This window comes from Equus caballus, chromosome 7, assembly GCF_041296265.1.
Source record: "Equus caballus isolate H_3958 breed thoroughbred chromosome 7, TB-T2T, whole genome shotgun sequence".
NCBI classification, from domain to species: Eukaryota; Metazoa; Chordata; class Mammalia; order Perissodactyla; family Equidae; genus Equus; species Equus caballus.
The window spans coordinates 60,075,735-60,095,212 of NC_091690.1; the positions used below are offsets into that span (position 1 = coordinate 60,075,735).

The following is a 19,478-nucleotide window of genomic DNA, read 5'->3' on the forward strand; positions in this document are numbered from 1 at the left end:
GGAAGCAAGGTAAGAGCATTTTGGCATCAGAGAATCTAAAACCTAACTCAAAGTGGCTTACCCAACAAGGAAATTAATCTCATGTAAAAAGATGTTCTAAGGTTAAAAAGGCTAATTCAGTGGCTCAGAGCCATTGTCCAAGACCTACATTCTTTCAATATTTCACACCACCATTTTTGGAATATTGGTTTAGCTTCGCTCATGCCTGCAACATGGTTGTAGCATTGTCAGGTAGCACATCCAGACAATGGTCCATAGCAAAGAACGACTACATTTTCCAGATAAGACTAAAACATTGTTCTTAGAAATCTCCAGAAGACCCTCTCCCATGATCACTGGCTGAAACTGATAAGCCAAATGGGGTTACCATTGTCATCTAAGTCTAATCAGCACCTGCCTCCTGAAGGTAAGGATAGGAGAGCTTGTGATGAAGAGTGTGGCTGTGGGAAGGAGGGGCAAAAACTTTTTAAAAAATGAGTATCTTTTATACGACCTTCTTAGCCTCAGGGTTTCACTTCCTGCTAATCATTTTCCCTATTTCTTGCTTATTCCATAAGCTTCTTGCCTAAAGTAGCTGTTTCATTTTTCTACTTTTACTTTCACAAACCTCAAATTCCAGCCATTCTACTCTTATTGATTATCATTCCAACTTTATTGAGACACCTAATGTCATTTAACACGAACTTGCTAATCTTTCCTCCTTCCCACCTGAAAATTTCCCCATTTTGTTCTCTTTTCATTCATTCATTCATGCATACATTCATTCCACAAATATTATCACCTGTAATAAGCTTGGCAATATTGTAGGCACTGGAAAGACAACAGTAAAGAAAAAGTCCCAAATCCATGCGTTCACAGAGCTTACACTCTTTTAAAGATTTTATTGGGGAAGATAGACAGTAAGTAAAACAAATAAGTAAAATATAAATTGTTTTGGAAAAGATAAAGGCAAGAAATGTTAACAGGAAGAGTGGGGTCACAGTTGCATTTTTAAATACACTGGTCATGGCAGGCTATATTGAAGTGACATTTGGGAAAAGATTTGAAATATTGGAGGATATTTTTGGGGAAAACATTGAAGGCAGAGGAAATGGCCAAAGCAAAGGCACCATGGTGGGAGGATGCCTGGTGACTTCAAGCAAGAACAAGATCAGTGTAGACGAAACAAAGTGGGAAAGGGAGAAAAGAGTAAGTTTGGGGATCATAATGTAATAAAGTAAGAAAGTAATGGGGGAGGGGGAAGATTTGGTAGGACTTTGAAAATCATTATAAGAAACTTAGATTTTACTCAGAGAGATGGGTTATTGAGAGTTTTGAGCAGAAAAGTGATACAAAAAAATGTTTGTCTTGACAGGATTATTCTGGTTCCTACATGGAGGTCGGATTGGGTTGGGTCAGGATAGAGGGGTGTTAGCAAGGACAGAAGCAGCACCAGTTTAGGAAGCTATTACAATTTTCAAGGTAAGAGATGATGGTGGAGGGGCCGGCCCCATGGCCGAGTGATTAAGTTCGAGAGCTCTGTTTCTCGGGTGGCGGGAGGCGTGGAGCCCAGGATTTCCCCGGTTAGGATCCTGGGCACGGACATGGCACCTCTCAAGTCATGCTGAAGCGGCATCTCACACGCCACAACTAGAAGGACCCACACTAAAAATATACAGCTATGTACCAGGGTCTTTGGGGAGAAAAAGGAAAAAATAAAATCTTTAAAAAAACAGAGAGATGATGGTGGCTTGGACCAGGACAGTAAATAGAGGAATTGGTAAGAAATGTTCAGATTCTGAATGTTTTGAAGATGGAGCCTGCAGTATATGCTGACTTTTGCCCTATGAAGTGTAAGTGAAAAAATTGCGTCTTTCCTCCTTTTTTTCTATAATTATTTTATCTCAAATATCAGTTATTCCCTCTGTCAAAATATTTTTAATTTTTTCCCTCTTTTTTGGTCTCTTGACCTAAGTCTACAAAGTTGCCTCATTTTCATTTATTATTAAAAACAAAACACAAACAACAACAAAGCCCTTTGGAGATTTGATAACCCCTAACATTACCTTTCCATTTCATTCACCTATTCATCCATGCATTCATTCTCAAAGTTTATCATTCTGGTCATTTTTTTAAATTCTCTAGTCTTCCAGGTTTATGCTCAATCTTAGCCTTAAAGCTCTGTCTTTTGGACTGCAGTGTTGGTATGAAAATCCCTTATTGAGTTTTCTGTGACATTCGGAGTGACTTGTTCTATAACTGCTTCAAGTGTCCTTCACTCAATAACTTACTTTTTCTGCACTTTATTGATCAAGAAAGACCAGTTTCTTTCCATATCATTTTTCTATGTTCACACCATACTTCTATTCTGAATAATGGCAAGTAGTTGAGGAAAAAGAGGATTTAAATTTGCTTCATAAATGAGATGCATTTTAACGGTTTAAATGAGAGATTTCCTTGAAGAACATCCTCCTACCCACTTACTCCCATTATCTTCCTGTCATGTGAGTGTCCATTCTATACTGAATTACTAAAACTTAACACATAAAACATATGAAATATCCAGAATTTTACATCTCCCTTTCATTGACTTCTGAGAGAGATCATATTGGATTTTTTCCCTCTGAATACTTTAAGGAATGAAAGATTAAGTAAAATAAGTAGACAAGGCTTCCTACACATATGAGAAAAATATCTGTCTGTGGTTTTCGCTAAATTGCACAATAACTAGCTTAGGGGTGGAAAATGAACTAGGTGTTGGAAGACTTCAGAAGAATTAACTCAGTGCTCCTTCAAGGAGTGGAGTATGGGGCATAGTAGGAGTCGGTGTGGGAGAGAAGATAGTAAAAGAAAGTTATTTCTCAGGATAATTTTATCTATTGGAAAGAACAAAACCTTAAGCAGGACAAGCCCTGGACAAAATTGTGGAGTCAGGGAAGGGTGCCTCTGGTACCTTCAGCTTTCTCCTTTTCTGTCCCTTTTCTCCCTCCACTACTGAGACCTCTAGGATCTCTGTGCTTTCTTCCCCCATGTCTAAGCACGTTCTCAGAGCGTCTGCAATATCTATCATAAACATCACTTCAAATGTGCCGTGGGATATCTACTCACAGCAGTATGTATATAATTAGCCTCCTCAGTCATGGAGGATGGAAAATCTTTGTTCTGACATTAGGTGAGAGAATTCACCGAAGGAATCTTCCCAGCATCTCAGAAGTAGTATCACTTTCGGAAATTCCACTTACACGTATTGTTCTTTGTTTCCTCCACTGGACTTCTCCCTTCCAAACCATTTGAAGGCTCTGTTGTAATCCTTATTGGATGATAAAGACCCTCCTTCATCTTCAATTTCTTCACTAAACATTCCATTTACTATCTTTTCTTTACCTAAGACCCAGTTCTCTCCTAAGGACATCCCTTCCCCTGTAGCCCTTTCAGACGGAGTTAGTTATTCTTTCACATCACACATTCCTCAGGGCACAGAGTTGGGGTTGGCAACTCAGTGCTGCTTCCAAACATGCTTCACGTCTCACTCACAGAAATGCAAACGCTAAAAACTCTGCCTCCTGAGGCTCTTGACGTCTAGTTTCCCGCTGTCTTTCAACTTTGTTTATAATTACTATAATTTACTGCCAATTTCTGGGAAAAGAATTTCTGTCTACCCCAAGCTCTGCTATTTTTCTGGGTTACTTTAGTGCCCACATAAAGGGCAAATTATCACCATAGTCTCATTTTTTCAACTCTAATGATTGAATTCTAATGAAATTAGAATTATCATTTTAGCCATCCTACCTCTGGCCACTTACTCAAACTTGCTCTTACCTGGATTGCTCTCACATAAGGAATATTTATTTCCAATGTCAAACTCTCTCCTTTCTTTCCAGCTTCGGGCACCATTCCCCCAATACCTGCTGTTTCACCTAATATACACATTTTTTCTTTGAAGTTCTTTATGTTATTCTAGTCTTTCAGCTCATTCTGGACCACATATCCCATATAGAAATTTCAGTAATCTAATGTTTAATAGATATTAGTAGGGAAGGGGGAAAGGAAGTGAAGAAGTGGAATTTTTGATTGAAATCATTATGGGGAAATTACATTTACTATCCAATTCTGGGCAATTCTTACCCCAAGATCTCTTAAATTCACTAGATGAACATGGGCTCTTATAGAATTGACTAAAGAGGAACTAGAGATTCCTGGACAAAGGAGGTACAAATGGAACAAAATCTTCAGGGAAGGCAACTAAAGCTAATTTTAGAACAAATCATTCTTAAATCTTTTAAAACCATTGAGATAGTTTTTCATGCCAAGGTTATAGCCCAGAAACCAACGTGTCAAAGACACATTGAGCACAGATCTAGAAGTCTGAAGACTATAAGAGAAAATTTAGCAGACTGAAGAATCGTGAATTCAGTATCTGGCATATAGTAGTTACTCAGTAAATGTTTTGAGGGAATGCTTACATTAACAGTATCATAAAAGTTTTGGAACAGGTAGAATGAGCGAGTTTGTAAGCCCCTACTCTCCACTGACTCTGTAGTCTATCTGTTCTTTGTGAGCACTTTCAACCATTCTTCTTTTTTTCCCCCTTAAACAGTTGTTTATCGGTAGTGGGCTGGAAAGGGTGATAGAATTAACACACGCAGACAATACCACACACCAATGTCACCAGGGAGGTGAGAATGATGAGAAGAGCAGCCTGGAGCGGGGATGAGGCCCCCTCTACAAGAGTGAGTGTGGGAGGGGCTAGGGCGTGGAGTGTTGAGGCGGGATCTTAGGATCCCTCTGCTTAGCAGGCGTGGTTAGAGATGAAGAGGGACTCATTGGCTGCAGCCCCAGCATGACCACTCAGGGTGTACTTTCCCTGGCAGACGAGGTGTTACAGCACAAAACCATCTGTATGCTGATGGCTCCCAAGTGTCTAACAGTGCCCTAATCACTAGATTCTTATATCCATGTGTCTACTGAATGTGTCCACTTGGATGTCCCACCATCATCTCAAACTCAGTATTCCAAAATGAGGCTGTTTATTTTTTTCCTCCAAATATACTCCTTCTCTTGTATTTTCTTAACTTAGTTAAGTGTACCACCCAAGGTAGTAACTGAGGTAGCATTCTACACATCTCTCTCTTACACTCATCATTCAATAAAACCTACTGATTTTACCTCCTACGTATTCTTGAAACTGTACTCTACTTTTCATCCATACCATCACTACGCTAAGGTATTATCTCATCAGCTCTCACATGGACTATTGCAGTAGTATGAGTCTATCTCTAGTTTTGTGCCCTCAAGTCCACAGTATTTTATCTAAATGTCAACACTGACCACAATTTTTTTTCTTAGCTTAAAGATCTCACAGTGGATCTCATGACCTACAAGATACATTCATCCACGAGCTACCTTTTGTATACCTCTCCATCCACATTGCCCACTTCACCTTCTCTTATTTTACACTTATCACTGTAAAAAGTACTAAAGACTGTTCCCCATATACACCATGTGCTAAGCCTCGCCACATGTTTACCATTGATTTTTCTTCTGCCTGCCTATCCATCTTTTCACAGTGTATTCCTACTCATCTTTTAAGGTTTATCTTAGGCACCTCACTGAGATTTTCCCTGTCATTCTAGGATGGGTTAGGTAGCCTTGTATTTGTTTCTATAATAAAACTTCTCACACTGTTTAGAAATGACTTATTTACATTTCATCCTCCCACTCTAGACCGTGAACGTATCTGTGGCATAGAATTACCCACATGCTCCTTATCACAGGGCCTTGCACTCGGAGTATTCGGTAATGGTGTGAATGATGTAAATTAAGCATATGTGGTACATCTATATGGACCCAAATGAGGGAACAAAATGTAAAGTCCTATTACTAGAGCTTCCACTGGTTGTCCTTGTTAACTTTACTACTCATTTACAAAATGGAGCTAAGAAGAGAAAAGCTAAATAATAAGCCTTTGTAGTTTTGTTTCTAAAACTACTGACATTGTTACTTAGAGAGAAGTTTAGTGAAAATAGGATGAGCTTTGGAATCAGAGAGGCCCAATTTCTAATCTTGGGTTCCCTGCTCACAAACAGGGCGAGCTTGGATTTACCGATACTGATCCTCAATGCCTGTCTCTTTGGAATGAAGATAAAGCACCTACTTTGTAGGGTAGCTTTAAGAATTGAGGATAATGTACAGAAAAGAACCTGGCAATTCAATATTCTGTTATTGTTATCATTATTTCTATTATGACCTGAAAATAATTATAATAAATTAAGCATTTTATTTGAAAAGTGAGTTAATATTTGTAAAGCACTCAAAATAGTGTCTCGCAAGTAAGTGTGTGCACATGCATGTGTCTGTATTTATATATAGAGAGAGATATATATGTTTTCATAAGGGCCTAAAAGATAAATGAATTTATTATATAAACGAAATAAAATTTTAAATGATATTTTATAAGCTATAAACTCTGAAAGGCTTAAACTATTTTAAATTTATAGTTCCATATTCTGAAATAAAACCCAACTAGAAAGAATTGTACATCTGCAATGGAAACTATAAAATCATTATTAGTTACTTTAATCAGCACATTATTGGTGAGTGGAATAATGAATAAGGGAATGAATGAAAATGTGGCCTATTTAAGTATCTGGTGAATATAATTAAACTGTAATTATAGTTATAGACAGGCAAGAAGGGTCCCATCCAAAAGCAAAGATGAGCTTCCCAATCTGTATTAATGGTATTTCACCTTGCTTTGAATACAAACTGCTTGGAAGTTCCAAAACGTCTACAGTATCTCTTACTTGACTGGAATAAATTGGAGTTTGTATTTTTTGTTTTGTAAAAGCTTTTACCAAAAGAGGTTGGGTTTTGATAGACTAGGATGTTCAGGATCTATTTCATGAACAGGGTTTCATGAACAGGGTCCCCAGGCAGAGTGTGTGCGTGCGTATGAGAAAGAGAAAGAAGGGCTTATGAGCATTAAGAGTGAAGTTGTCCTAACTGATCGATGAAAGATTTACATGGTTAACTGACAATTAGCCTAACAAAGGATATTCAAAAATACTTTAAAGACCCCTTTGTAAGGAACTGAATGACCATCAATAATTCTATTATTTTATTAATATTAGCATTCTTTTAATTTAAGCCATAGAGCAGAATTATGGTTGTGCAACCCAATTCACACATAAACACAAAATAGTCTATCGAAATGTGGAATGTCATTCAATGACAGATACTCACAAGGGATTCTCTTGTTAAAATAAGGCTGTTCAGTCTGGGTTGGTCTGATGCTTTACCTCGTCTAACAAAATCCTAAAGTTCTTTCCCTCTCCTATTCATGGCTAGATCTAAAGTTAGTTGTGTACATACTTCCCTTCTTCCCTTCCTTCTTCCACTAGACTGTGAGCTCTATGAGGCGGGACCCGTGGATTATTTATCTCTATATCTCCAGTACAAAGCCCATTGCCTTAGATGCTCAACCAATGTCTCTTCCATCCACTTGTCTTGATGTAATGAGCCAGTTCATTCAAATACTAAATATTTTTAATATCTTATGAGAGAAAAAACTAAGAGGAAGCCCTCTATCCCTCCTAATAATGATTTTAATTTTGTTACATTTTGTCTTATTTAACATGAATTTTGAGACAGCAGGAAAGGAAACTTTAAAACAGGTGACTATAACAAGGGTGACCAAGTCTTACATTAGCAAGTCACTTTATCATTTCCTGGGGAATACCAGGAACATGGATGAAGGGGCATCATATCAGCCTCCAGTTTTAGGAGGAAAAAGGTAATAAAAGTAATAAATCTTAAGTCTTGGGTCCCTGCAAGCTCTACTGGTAGTTATTCTCTACTAACTAGGCTTGGGACATTGGTCAAGTCGGTTAAGTTAGTCTCAGTTTCCTCATTTGGCAAACGGGGTAATCATGCCTCTTTACTTCACAGGCTTAAACTGATGCATAAAAAAACAGATTATTTCTGTGAAAGCATGTGGGCTCTGAAAACTCATTCAAATATAAGGGCTCATCTTGATGTACCATGTAGCAGACTAACGTTGGGAACCTCATAATTTATTTCAGAAGAAACATCCAGTACCTTCCAGATGTGGTGAATTGCCAATTCTGACACAAAAGCTGTTTGAGCCACCCTCCACAATGTAGGCAGCCCAATTCTAACTGTGGTACTTCAGCTTAATGGTTATATAAACCTCTCACATCCAAGGAACATCTCTTTTCTTTTTTGGCATCTCCAGTGTCTAATACAATGCTCAGATACAGTACCACTCAATGAAGGTTCATTAATGATAAGAACAATTTTTTTAAAAACTGATAATGGAAGGCAACACATAATAGTCACTAAAAGTGTGGGTTCTAAACTTAAGACTCCCTGTGCTCAACTCCTTGATCAATCTACTTAATCTTTACAATCTTAGCTTTCTTCTTCAGTAAAATGGATATAAAAATAAAGAGCCTCCGCCACAGGGTTGTTGCCAGACCTAAATTTCGGTAGCACCATGTCTGGCACAATAAGCACTAAATAAACTCTAATTTATTGATATTAATGTTTTTGTTAGATGCTAGGAGTTGCATTCCTTTTACCACTGACTATTAAATATGCTGAATTCACAGATGAATAGGCAATGAAAAAGGGTAGATTACATGTGGCCTAACTAAGAAGTAACAAAATCATCCCCAACGTTATCCATATACCAACACAATCATCTAGTAAGTATCACAGATCCGCCACTGCAGTGAACAGCAGGAGCCCCTGTGGTGCATGGGGCAACCCTCTACAGCCACAGCTCTTCCTCGGCCTGGCCAGTGAAGCACACAATCACATCTTTCTGTTTGCTCCTGTCCTTGTTCATGCTCACCAGGTACAAAGACAGGAGATTGGCCCAGCACAAGTCGGAAATAGAGTGTTTCACCCCCAAAGGGAGTATGGGGAATGGTGGGAGAGCAACAATGAGCAGGTAAGCAAACTGTGAGTGGCTGGAGGTGGTGTGAACTAAATGTATGCAAGCTAGAGGAACAGGTGGCTCCCTGGTCTGGGTCCTCACTCAACCGTGCATCCCACACAGTGTGTCCAACCTGGGCCACCGCTGGTTTTCTGTGTGTGTTTGATTTGCAAAACCCATGCCATCCTCACGTGAAGCGATGGGAGCCTCCTGTCCCAGATGCTGCTGTTTCCCAGGGTTGTGCGCTTTGCATGTCTGAAGCCTCAGCTCATAGTGAGTTCTCCCATGGATTTTAACTTACTAGTCAAATGTTTCTGGAGTTTGCAAAGTGGAAGAGATTGGAGGAAATTCACTTCTCATGACTAGCTAATCACTTAGTAAAACAAATGCAAAAGCCTAGGATGGATTTTGAGGGCAGGACTGCCATTGAAGGAAGACTCCAGCCCCTGATCCCAGACAATCCTGGGAATAAATCTGACTTACTTTCAATGTAACATCATCTCACAGACAAGGGCAAATGTCATGCCAAACCAGTGAACTGTAGAGGCAAGAGACTTTTTGCGAACTGAAATCAGGAAAGCTAGTCCTCCTCTAGCTACTGTAGCTTTGCAGCTCCTTCACTTCTCTGTGTTTGGTGGTCCACACCCACTGTCGCTGCGCTGTGCATGTTCCTTCCTACCGGGCGCTCCCAACTGAGCTGTGCCCAGTAAACGGGGGTATTTGGAACTATAAGCATCGAGTGAGCTGTGTTGCATGAATTGAACGTGCTTTACTGCATGGGACTGGGTTTCAAGGAAATGGCTCTGGAGATAACGAGAGTCAAGACTGGCATTAAACAGTTCAAGAACACTGGAGGAAACTTGAGTTGGGGAATCATTCACTATGAACTAACTCCCCACCTCTAATTTGTTGTGGCATTTCCCAATCCATCTGTGGTGCAGAGGTGTGGACGGGAAGCTTTTGGAAATCAGCCTGGATTAAAGGAAAGGACAAGTCTAGAATATAGAGTGTGTACATATGTGTGTGCATGTGCTGAGAGCAGAGCTTGAGAGCAAGCTGCATCCACTTGAATCCACTTGAATCTGTTGAACTTACACCCCCAAACATTGGGTTTGCTTCCTCAGTAGTGGGCTCCTTCTGGTTTTCAAAATAATGTCTAACTTTCCCCAAGGACCAACGTATTGCACAACTGCTGGGGGGGCCATTCACATTGCAGTCTGTGAAATTGGTGTCCGGAACTGTGCAGCATACAGCCTGAGCAACCATTTATAGCAGGTCTGGCCAAGAGCTTGGCCAACTTCATCCATGGCTTCCAGAGAAAAGACAATGAGAGTGTGTGCACATGTGTAGGCATGCATGTGTGCACATTAGTGTATCGGATGGCCTTATGCCCATGATTCCTTTATACAGCTACCTTTGGATCTCAGTGTGTCTGGAAGATAAGACTCAATGGATCATTTTGTGGGAGTAACTCAACAGACTGCTACTGGGGCTTCTGGTTTCCTTCCGTTCTAATATGACAAAGTGGCATAATTCCTGTCCTTGAAAATCAAACAGCGCCAGAGTTGGCTACAAGGCGAAAATGACTGCATCAAATGAGAGCTCAGGAGCTCTCTCCAGTGACTTCTGATTTGAGGCATTTGTCTAGGACTGGAGTTCCCAAACCTAGCAAACTTGGCTACCTATCAAACATGCTGAGGCAAACTCTTGGGCAATACAACCTAAGAATCTGTAGTGTAACAAGTTTTCTAGGTCATTCTGATTAAGCCAGTCCATAAACCGCTATTTTGAAACAATCCATTTGTCTAAGAGACATCATGGAGTTATTCCCAGCAAACATTACATCTCAATTGTGTCATGCAGTGTTCCTGGGAATGTGTCGTCAATGCTTAGAACTCCCAGATCTGATCAGCCCAGCTATTAGATCGGTGCAAGGCTGTCATGATCGAGAATGGGAGAGGAGAGGATAGGAGATGGTGGGACCTAGAGAGTAAAGAGACCCCAGATCAGACAGACCAATCTTCCTTGGGTCAGGTCCAGATCTACAGAGGTAGACACTCCATGTGTCTACATGGGAATGGTCCCAGTTTCTCTACAACAGCAAGATACCATTTAAGCTTTTGTTTCTTCACTTATTTGGATACAGCCAAGGTAATGGCAAGGCTTATGACATTGATATGTCCCGGGGGTGCAGACAGGAACAGGACATGCTAGAGTAAACACCATTCTGTTGGAGTAACCACCTCAGCCCCACAGATAAGCATAGTTAATTGGGAACAAATGACCCTCCCATCCTATATTTTTTCCTTCCCATTTCTTTAGCATTAAATAAAAACTAACAAAAAGAGTGTGCATGGGAGGGAGAGGGATTCCTTTAGTAGGGAGGAGAAAGGGCCTGGAGACATACAAAAGGAGAGGCCAAAACTTCTAAGGCCTTCAAATCTTTTTTTCCAACTTCATATTTGTTCATATAAGTACACACACACACACACACACAATGAAATTTATCCATGAGAAATAAGTTTAAAATGAGCATTAAGAGAAAAGAAATCAAAGAGGAGACAACTACAATGTAAACCAATTCTAAATAAGGGGTTAGAGAGCAGTTAATCCCGATTTTCTTACCCTGGAAGTGAACGGAGGGACCGGGAAAAGGATAACCGTGTGTGACTTTTATAGATACTTTTAGTATCAGCTGATAGGGCCTCTTTCTTGTCCACCCCCCTCCTCCCTCTAGTTCTTCCCAGAGTCATAGTCAAGCATCATACTTACTGGGCGAATATCTGGGCTGGTTCTGTGGTCACTACTGAACAACCAGTCCAGGGAGGGAGTGAGGCAAGCTCAACCAATCACAGAAAACCAGGAGTGTCACCTGCATCTCCTTTGCCTATGTTTTCAATGATGAAACTACAGAATGGACAGGATCCTATAAATCCATGCCTGGGTTGATTCTTCCAGAGCCAAGTTGCTGGCAGGGAAAGGAGTTTTACAATGTGCGTCGTCATAGCAGAGCGGAACACTGTTATGTGTAACATTGGCAGGGTCTTAGAGACACTCCCTCTCCTCTCCCTCCTACCCCTACCCCCACATTTGGAAAGGAATGAGAACATTATATGTATCCATAACACTCTAGTGTCCTGAAATATTATGTGGCTGTTTTCCCTTTATGTGAGCTGGTTTTTTTCTTCTGTCTGAATGTAGTGTAACTTGTCATCTTTTCATATTTCACAGTGGACAGTCTAACTGTGTTTCAGAGCAGAGTCCTCCTGATAGCAGAAGTGAAAGAGAGTCCTAAACAGGGAGGTGCTCTAAGAATCGGAAATTCTCTAACCCCTGTTACCGTGTGAGTTCATACCAAGATGGTCCACCCTCAGGAATGGCTAAAACCTCAACGACAAATGTTATTATCTCTTGTCTCAGGGGAAGCATTCCATCGGAGTGCTCCTTGGAGTCTGCACTCTGACGTGCTCGTATTGTACCCCACGAAGGAGAGGTGCAGAATTCTGAGCCTCTCTGTTTCTCTTCGAGAAAGGGCTCCCTTAGTCAAATGAAATGGATAGACCTGTAATCCCCCTCCAGCGCTAGCAGGAAGGAGGGTGGTAAAGGGTTGTTTTTATTGTTGCTATGTCATGATATCACTTACGTGAAGGATTAAGCCCCAATCAGTTGAGTAACTGATTTTCATCTACTAGATGTAGGATCTAATTTTAAGGGGAATAAATGTTTGATAAAGCCTTAGAGAATCTGCTAACAGTGATGCCATAATAGTCATTATTTAATTAATTGGAACTCAAATTTGGAAAGTAGCCCCAAAATACGATGTCTGTGTTAAAATTGTTCTGCCTTTCATTCATTCGATTATTTCTTCCTTCATGTAATGCTCATTTACTAAGCACCTACTATAAACCAAGCACTTACAAAGTTCTGGAGAGAAATGGATGACCAAGACATGACTAATGCCCTTGAAAATCTGTAATCGATTGGGGAACAGAGTCAGAAAAACAGATAATTGCAATGCAATACTGAACCCTCTCCCACAGGAAACTTATGCATAAGATTAAATCCTCATTTGATATCATAAAACATAGCTCATGCCAGTGCAAATAGAACTAAGATAATAGAAACTAAATAATAATCAACCTGAATTGAGTGTTCAGAAAGGGCTACACACACAGTTCTATAGAACTCAGAGTCCATAGAAGAGAAAGATTCTGCTTTTCCAGTACCATAGAGGTCAGCCAGCTTCTTAGCAATAGATTAATATCATTGCGGTATCTTCTCTTCATTCATTCCCCAAAGTTGATTTCAAATAATGTTCTAATTTATATTTCAAGATGTTCTAAAATAGGTAAGAATAATAATAACAATTACTACCATCACTATAATTACAATGCATCAGACACTGTAGCAGCCCCTTCCCAAACGTTATGAAATTAAGTTCTTCCAAGAACATTAAAGCTAGGTATTTTGCCTTTCCTTGGGACAGACGAGGAAAATGAGGCTCAAGGATATTAAATAACTTACACAGTAGAGTGGTTTAGTGAAAATTCTGAAATCACAGACGTAAACCTGGTTCCAGCTCTAGCCGGAATATCACCTTGAAGTGCCATTTTACCTGTTTAATCTCCATTTTCTGTAAAATGAGGATAATAATATGGCACTTCCCTTACTATAATGCTGTGAAAGTTAAATGAGATAATGCAAGTTCAGCACTCAGCATACCGCTGGACGCACAGCAGGCACTCAGTAAATTATAGTTAGTACTACTATTACCCAAGGCTGCCCAGTCTAGAAAGTGTTTTTTGGGTCTTCTCTTCCATTCTCCACCCTGCCATCATAGTTATTTACTCAAAAATCAATTCCGGAAAGTTAAGTAAAATGAAACCAAGAAATAACAATGAAATTAATTCAATGATATAATTTCTCTGATTTAAAGTTCATGTTCTCCTGTGGTTACCAGTAACAGCAGCCAACGTTTTTTAGGTGCTGAGATACACCAGACACTGTTTTAAGTGCTTTCTGTATGATCTCTTATGTAATCTTTGAAAAAGGTAGATAGTAAAGCTCAGATTGGAGCCCCACTCAGTCTGAATCCCAATTCATTCTCTAACCACTAAGCTATCTGCCACCTGGAATAAAATCCAAATTCGTGCACTCAGAATACAAGGCCCCTCACACACTAACCCTGACCTAACTTTGACCGTATTCCCTCCGTCTCCGCACTTACCTTCTCTTCTCCAGACATCTCCAATTTCTTACCATTCTCCAAACACACTGACTCCTTTCTACAGTATCACACCTGTGTTGCTACCAGAATTACTCTTCCTTTCTCCTTTTATCCATCATCTCCAACCCCATTCTTGTTAGACCTGGCAAACTCCTACCCACTTTCAAAACCCAACTCCACTGTCAATTCCTCTTTGAAGGCTTTCTAAGATTCATATAGTCTATTTTACATCTGCCCACCTTCACAATTCTAAATTATTTGGGGCTTACCTCTGATATTGCATATTATCTGGTTGCCTGTCTTCTCACTAAACTTAAGGTGTTTGTGGGCAAAAGACATGTCTTGTTCAATTTTACATCCTCAGTACCCAACAGTGCTCTGGGTCTGTTGATTCAATCAACCAATCAATAAGAGTGCATGGAGAACCTTTCTGTATGTGCGTAGCACTGTTCAAGGGATTATGGGGTGCTCAGGAAAGCGTGAAATAATCTCCACCCTATAGGAACTGTCAATCTTAATAAAGAAAGAAAACTCACTGTGATGGAACCTGAAAGAGCAATAGGCGACATTAAGGTGTTCAATCTGTGATCCCGATAATAACGCCTAGATTTGGATAGAGCGGGGAGAAAGCAACATGACATGCAATTACAAGGTCAGGTTTCTGGTTACTTCACAAACTCTATTCTGGAAAACACCAGACCAAGTGCAAGAGACTCCATGAGCAGGAAAAAAGAAATGGCAGAGATGGGATTATGAATGAAATTAATGTAGCCAAAATTATATGCTATATGCCCTTCTTGGAGATTCTCAGTGACTGCTTACATAATAAAGACTTGAGAAGCTCCACACAAATTATTTTAATTTTGTTTAACTTATTTGATCCTGGAGCTGTTTATTCATGAACCATCTATTGTCATTCTTACTTTCTATACTCTTTGCCAATTTTATAAAAATATATAGATTAAAAAACAAAGTTCTATATTCTGAGTAACTTACAATAATTCTTGGAATCTTATTATAAGCAGTTTCCCAGGGAAATCTTTTATAAGTTTGACAAAAACTCAACCTAGCTAATGTCTGTTGATCGAAATAGAAATTACTAGCTTTATTCAATTACTAGATTTATTACTGCCACAAATATAAACCAGATTCCTAATTTCCTTTGCTTATTTTTCCAAAAGAATCACTAATTACTGTGAGTATATTCTATTTATGTTATTCAATTGGACAGTCTTCTCTTCAGCCTGTGGAAAGCTTAATAGAGGTACTGGGATTCCACGGTCCTCTCAATCCTCTTCTTGTCTAGTATCCTATTGTGGTGAAAAAAGGAGGAGCTGGTCAAAATCTTTTCTGAGGCTGTTGTCCTTGTCTGTGAAATACATATTTTGCACATATATATATATACATATTTGCATATATTTTATTTGAGGAAGAGATTTGATAGCTTACAATTTCCTGTAAAAAATAAGGAGGGGCCAGCCTGGTGGCTTAGTGGTTAAGTTCACGCACTCTGCTTGGGCAGCCTGGGGTGCGTGGGTTTGGATCCCAGGTGCAGACCTATCACTGCTTGTCAAGCCATGGTGTGGCAGCGTTCCACATAAAATAGGGGAAGATTGGCACAGACGTTAGCTCAGCAACAATCTTCCTCAAGCAAAAAGAGGAAGATTGCCAACAGATGTTACCTCAGGGCCAAGTTTCCTCACAAAAAGAAAAGAAAGGAAGAAGGAAATCAAAATACTTTCTGATATAACAAATGCCAAGTCAAAAAGGGAACAACCTGCCATGTAGTCATCTCGTTCAAACTCGAATTCTTCAGAAGAAGACCGAGTCAATGCTAGAGGCATACTCTCTACCTTTAGTCCCATCTCAAGGTATAGATAAAATCTCACAATAATGTTCCCCTAATCTTATTGGATACTCATTAGGTAAGTAATACCAAAATATAGGCAAAAGTTATTCAGGAGAGCTGAGTGATCTTAAAATTTCAATCACTATTTCTTCTAATTCAATATTTCATGAGTCATTTTGAACTGCTTCTTCAACACAAGGATTATTTATTTTTTTTAAATGTTAATTCATCACTTATTTTGCATATGGCACTGTGCGTCATACTGGAAATTCAAAGAGATATGAAATAGGGTTTCTACACCTAACAATTTTTGGCCATTACACTTCACATGCCTTCAAAGCAGAGGCCATGCTTTTATACCACTATATCTTCTATACTCCTACAATCAGTAACTAAGGGAAAGTCATGGGCTTTAGTACTACATATAGCAAGATTTTATACCTTCAGTATTTTCTACTTTTGTGTACACAAATCCCTTGAACCTCTCTAAGCGTCAGTCTTATAGTCTTTAAAATGGGCATGATGTTGATAACTGCCTCACAGATTGTTTTGAAAAATTAAACGTAGCATGTATATGAAAATATATACACAGAGATATTTTGAAAGAATAAAGAAATTTAAGTGGGGAGATCAGATATACATACAGAAGGCAGTATATTGCAAGTGAAAAACAAAAATAAACATTAATCAGGAATACTATTTTTTGTATTTCATTATTTTTTGCTGTTTTTTGTATACATCTACCCAATTAATTTTTCTAAGTCACCAGAGAAAGAAGAATTTCCTGTTGTCTGTGAGGAAGCCAGAAGACTGACATAAGCGGCCCGGGGTTCTCTGGTTCGGATCCCAGGTGCAGACATGGCACCGCTTGGCAAGCCATGTTGTGGCAGGCGTCCCACATATAAAGCGGAGAAAGATGGGCACAGATGTTAGCTCAGGGCCAGTGTTCCTCAGCAAAAACAGGAGGATTCACAGCAGTTAGCTCAGGGCTAATCTTCCTCAAAAAAAAAAATTGTTTTAATAGTTCAAGGATACATTTTCTTTCTTTATTGAGATACAAATGATATAGAATATTGTATTCGTTTTATGTGTACAACATAATGATTTGATATATGTATATACTGTGAAATGATCACCACAATAAGTTTAGGTAACATCCATCACCACACAGTTACAATTTGTGTGTGTGTGTGTGTGCTAAGAACTTTTAAGACCTACTCTTTTAGCATCTTTCAAATAGACAATACAGCATTGGTAACTATAGTCACTATGCTGTACATTACATCCCCAGGACTTATTTATCTTATAAGTGGAAGTTTGTACCTTTTGATCATCTTCACCCATTTTGCCCACACCACACTCCCCCACCTCCAGCAACTACCAATCTGTTCTCTGTATGTATGGTAATGTTTTTTTAATTCCACATATAAGTGAGATCATATGGTGTCTGTCTTTATCTGACTTATTTCACTTAGCATAAGGCCCTCAGAGTCCATCCATGTTGTCAAAAATGGCAGAATTTCCTTCTTTTTTCTGGCTGAATAATATCACATTTTCTTTATCCATTGTCCATCAATGGACTCTTAAGTGGCTTCATGTCTTGGCTATTGTACATAATGCTGCAAAAAACATGAGGGTGCAGATATCTTTTTGAGATATTGATCTTGTTTCTTTTGGATAAACACCCAGAAATGAAATTGCTGGATCATATAGTAGTTCGATTTTTAATTTTTTGAAGAACCTCCATACTGTTTTCCATAGTGGCTGCACCAATTTACATTCTCATCAAAGTGCACAAGGGTTCTCTTTTCTCCACATTCTTGCCAACACTTGTGATTTCGTCTCTTTTTGATAATAGCCATTCTCGTAGGGATGAGGTCACACCTCATTGTAGTCTTGATTTACATTTGCCTCATATTAGTGATGTTGAGCAATTTTTCATATATCTGTTGGCCATTTGTATATCTGCTTTGGAAAAATGTCTATTCAAAAGAGATACATTTTTTCTTTATCCATTCATCCGTCAGTACACATTTAGGTTGTTTCCACATCTTGGCTACCGTGAGTAATGCTGCAATGACCATGGGAGTGCTAATATCTCTTTGAGATCCTGATTTCAACTCTTTTGGACATATACCCAGAAGTAGAATTGCTGGATCATATTGTAGTTCTATTTTTAATGTTTTTAGGAACATCCATACTATTTTCCATTGAGGCTGCACCATTTTGCACTCCCACCAAGAGTGCACAAGAGTTCTGATTTCTCCACATCCTCACCAACACTTGCTATCTTCTTTTTTATTATTATTAATAGCCATCCTAACAGATGTGAAGTGATAACAATACTATAATGTACACTAAAAAATCTAAGAGGGTAAATCTCATGTTAAGTGTCTTTACCACAATAAAAGAAAGACACAAGCAAGCAAGGACAATGATACAGTGTTAAGCATCTGAAGCATCCCACAGGAATTGGGACTGGAACTGACTTAGTGCCTCATATGTATGGGCATGTGCCCTTTTTATCCAATAAGAAAAAAAAATCAAGAAAAATTGCTTTCTTAAACAAGAACCTTTGTATAGATAATAAGCATGTTAGTGGTAGATATCCAACCAGGATTCAAGTCTCAAAACTATAAGTACTCTTCATACATCAGATTTAGCTGACGTGCCTCCTGTAAGATCAAAAGGAGTCTTTCGTCTAAACAGAAATGGTTTTTGCAGCAACCATTGTAAAATTCCTGGGACTTTCTCTTATCCTACATCCATGAAGATTCATCTCTGCCATGTTCAGGTCAATGTTGACACAGAGCTTTGCAATTGATTATCAGGTCATCTTATGGACACAAACTGGGGCGCTGCCATTTCCCTGGACCCTCTGCAAGGGCATGTCTTGTAAGCCCCTTGGTTCACGTGTGCCGCTGGGCACTTAGCACAGAGATAATATGGCATGGCGGCAATGATTTGGATTTAGCGTCAGACTTGAGGCACAGTTTCTGCCTTTTATTTGACTTGGGCAACTCAGCTAAGTTCCATAAGCCTCAATGTTTGCATCTATAGTACAGGTTAATAACACCTGTCTTTTACCAAGCATTCGAGGTGACAGAATTTACTTCATTTCCCTAACACTCCCAGCCCACCTACTCTGCACCAGGCACCATATCAAGCACAGGAGACACACGTATTCACTGCCCTTTGGAGTGTTCCAGGTTTAGCTCAGGAACACACATGTAAATAAGTAACTAAAAATACCATTCCATAGGTGCTATGTCGGAAAGCTGTTGTGAAGGTCGAATATAATAATACAGGTGAAAACACCTGCGAGGTGTCAAGTTCCACTCCAGTGGGAGCTACTATCATTCCAGGACTCCGCTCTCCTTCGTCATCAATCCAATCCCACGTTTCATTCCAGTTTTAAATAAAGCGAGATTCCTCCACAGACTTCCCGGCTGCACCAGCCCACA

General features: G+C 39.3%; 1 protein-coding gene across 6 annotated transcripts in view; it reads left to right on the forward strand.

Moving 5' to 3' along the window:
- The window catches only part of GRM5 (glutamate metabotropic receptor 5), a 474,085-nt gene that overhangs the window by 442,786 nt on the left and 11,821 nt on the right, over nt 1-19,478 (forward strand). For 4 of the 6 annotated variants that reach the window (XM_023645596.2, XM_023645593.2, XM_070273226.1 and 1 more), the window contains one exon: nt 8,858-8,953. The exons of the other annotated variants lie outside the window; for them this stretch is intronic. In XM_023645596.2, the coding sequence (XP_023501364.1) occupies nt 8,858-8,953 (96 nt within the window). The remainder of the gene's footprint in view (nt 1-8,857; nt 8,954-19,478) is intronic. 6 annotated transcript variants of the gene reach the window in all.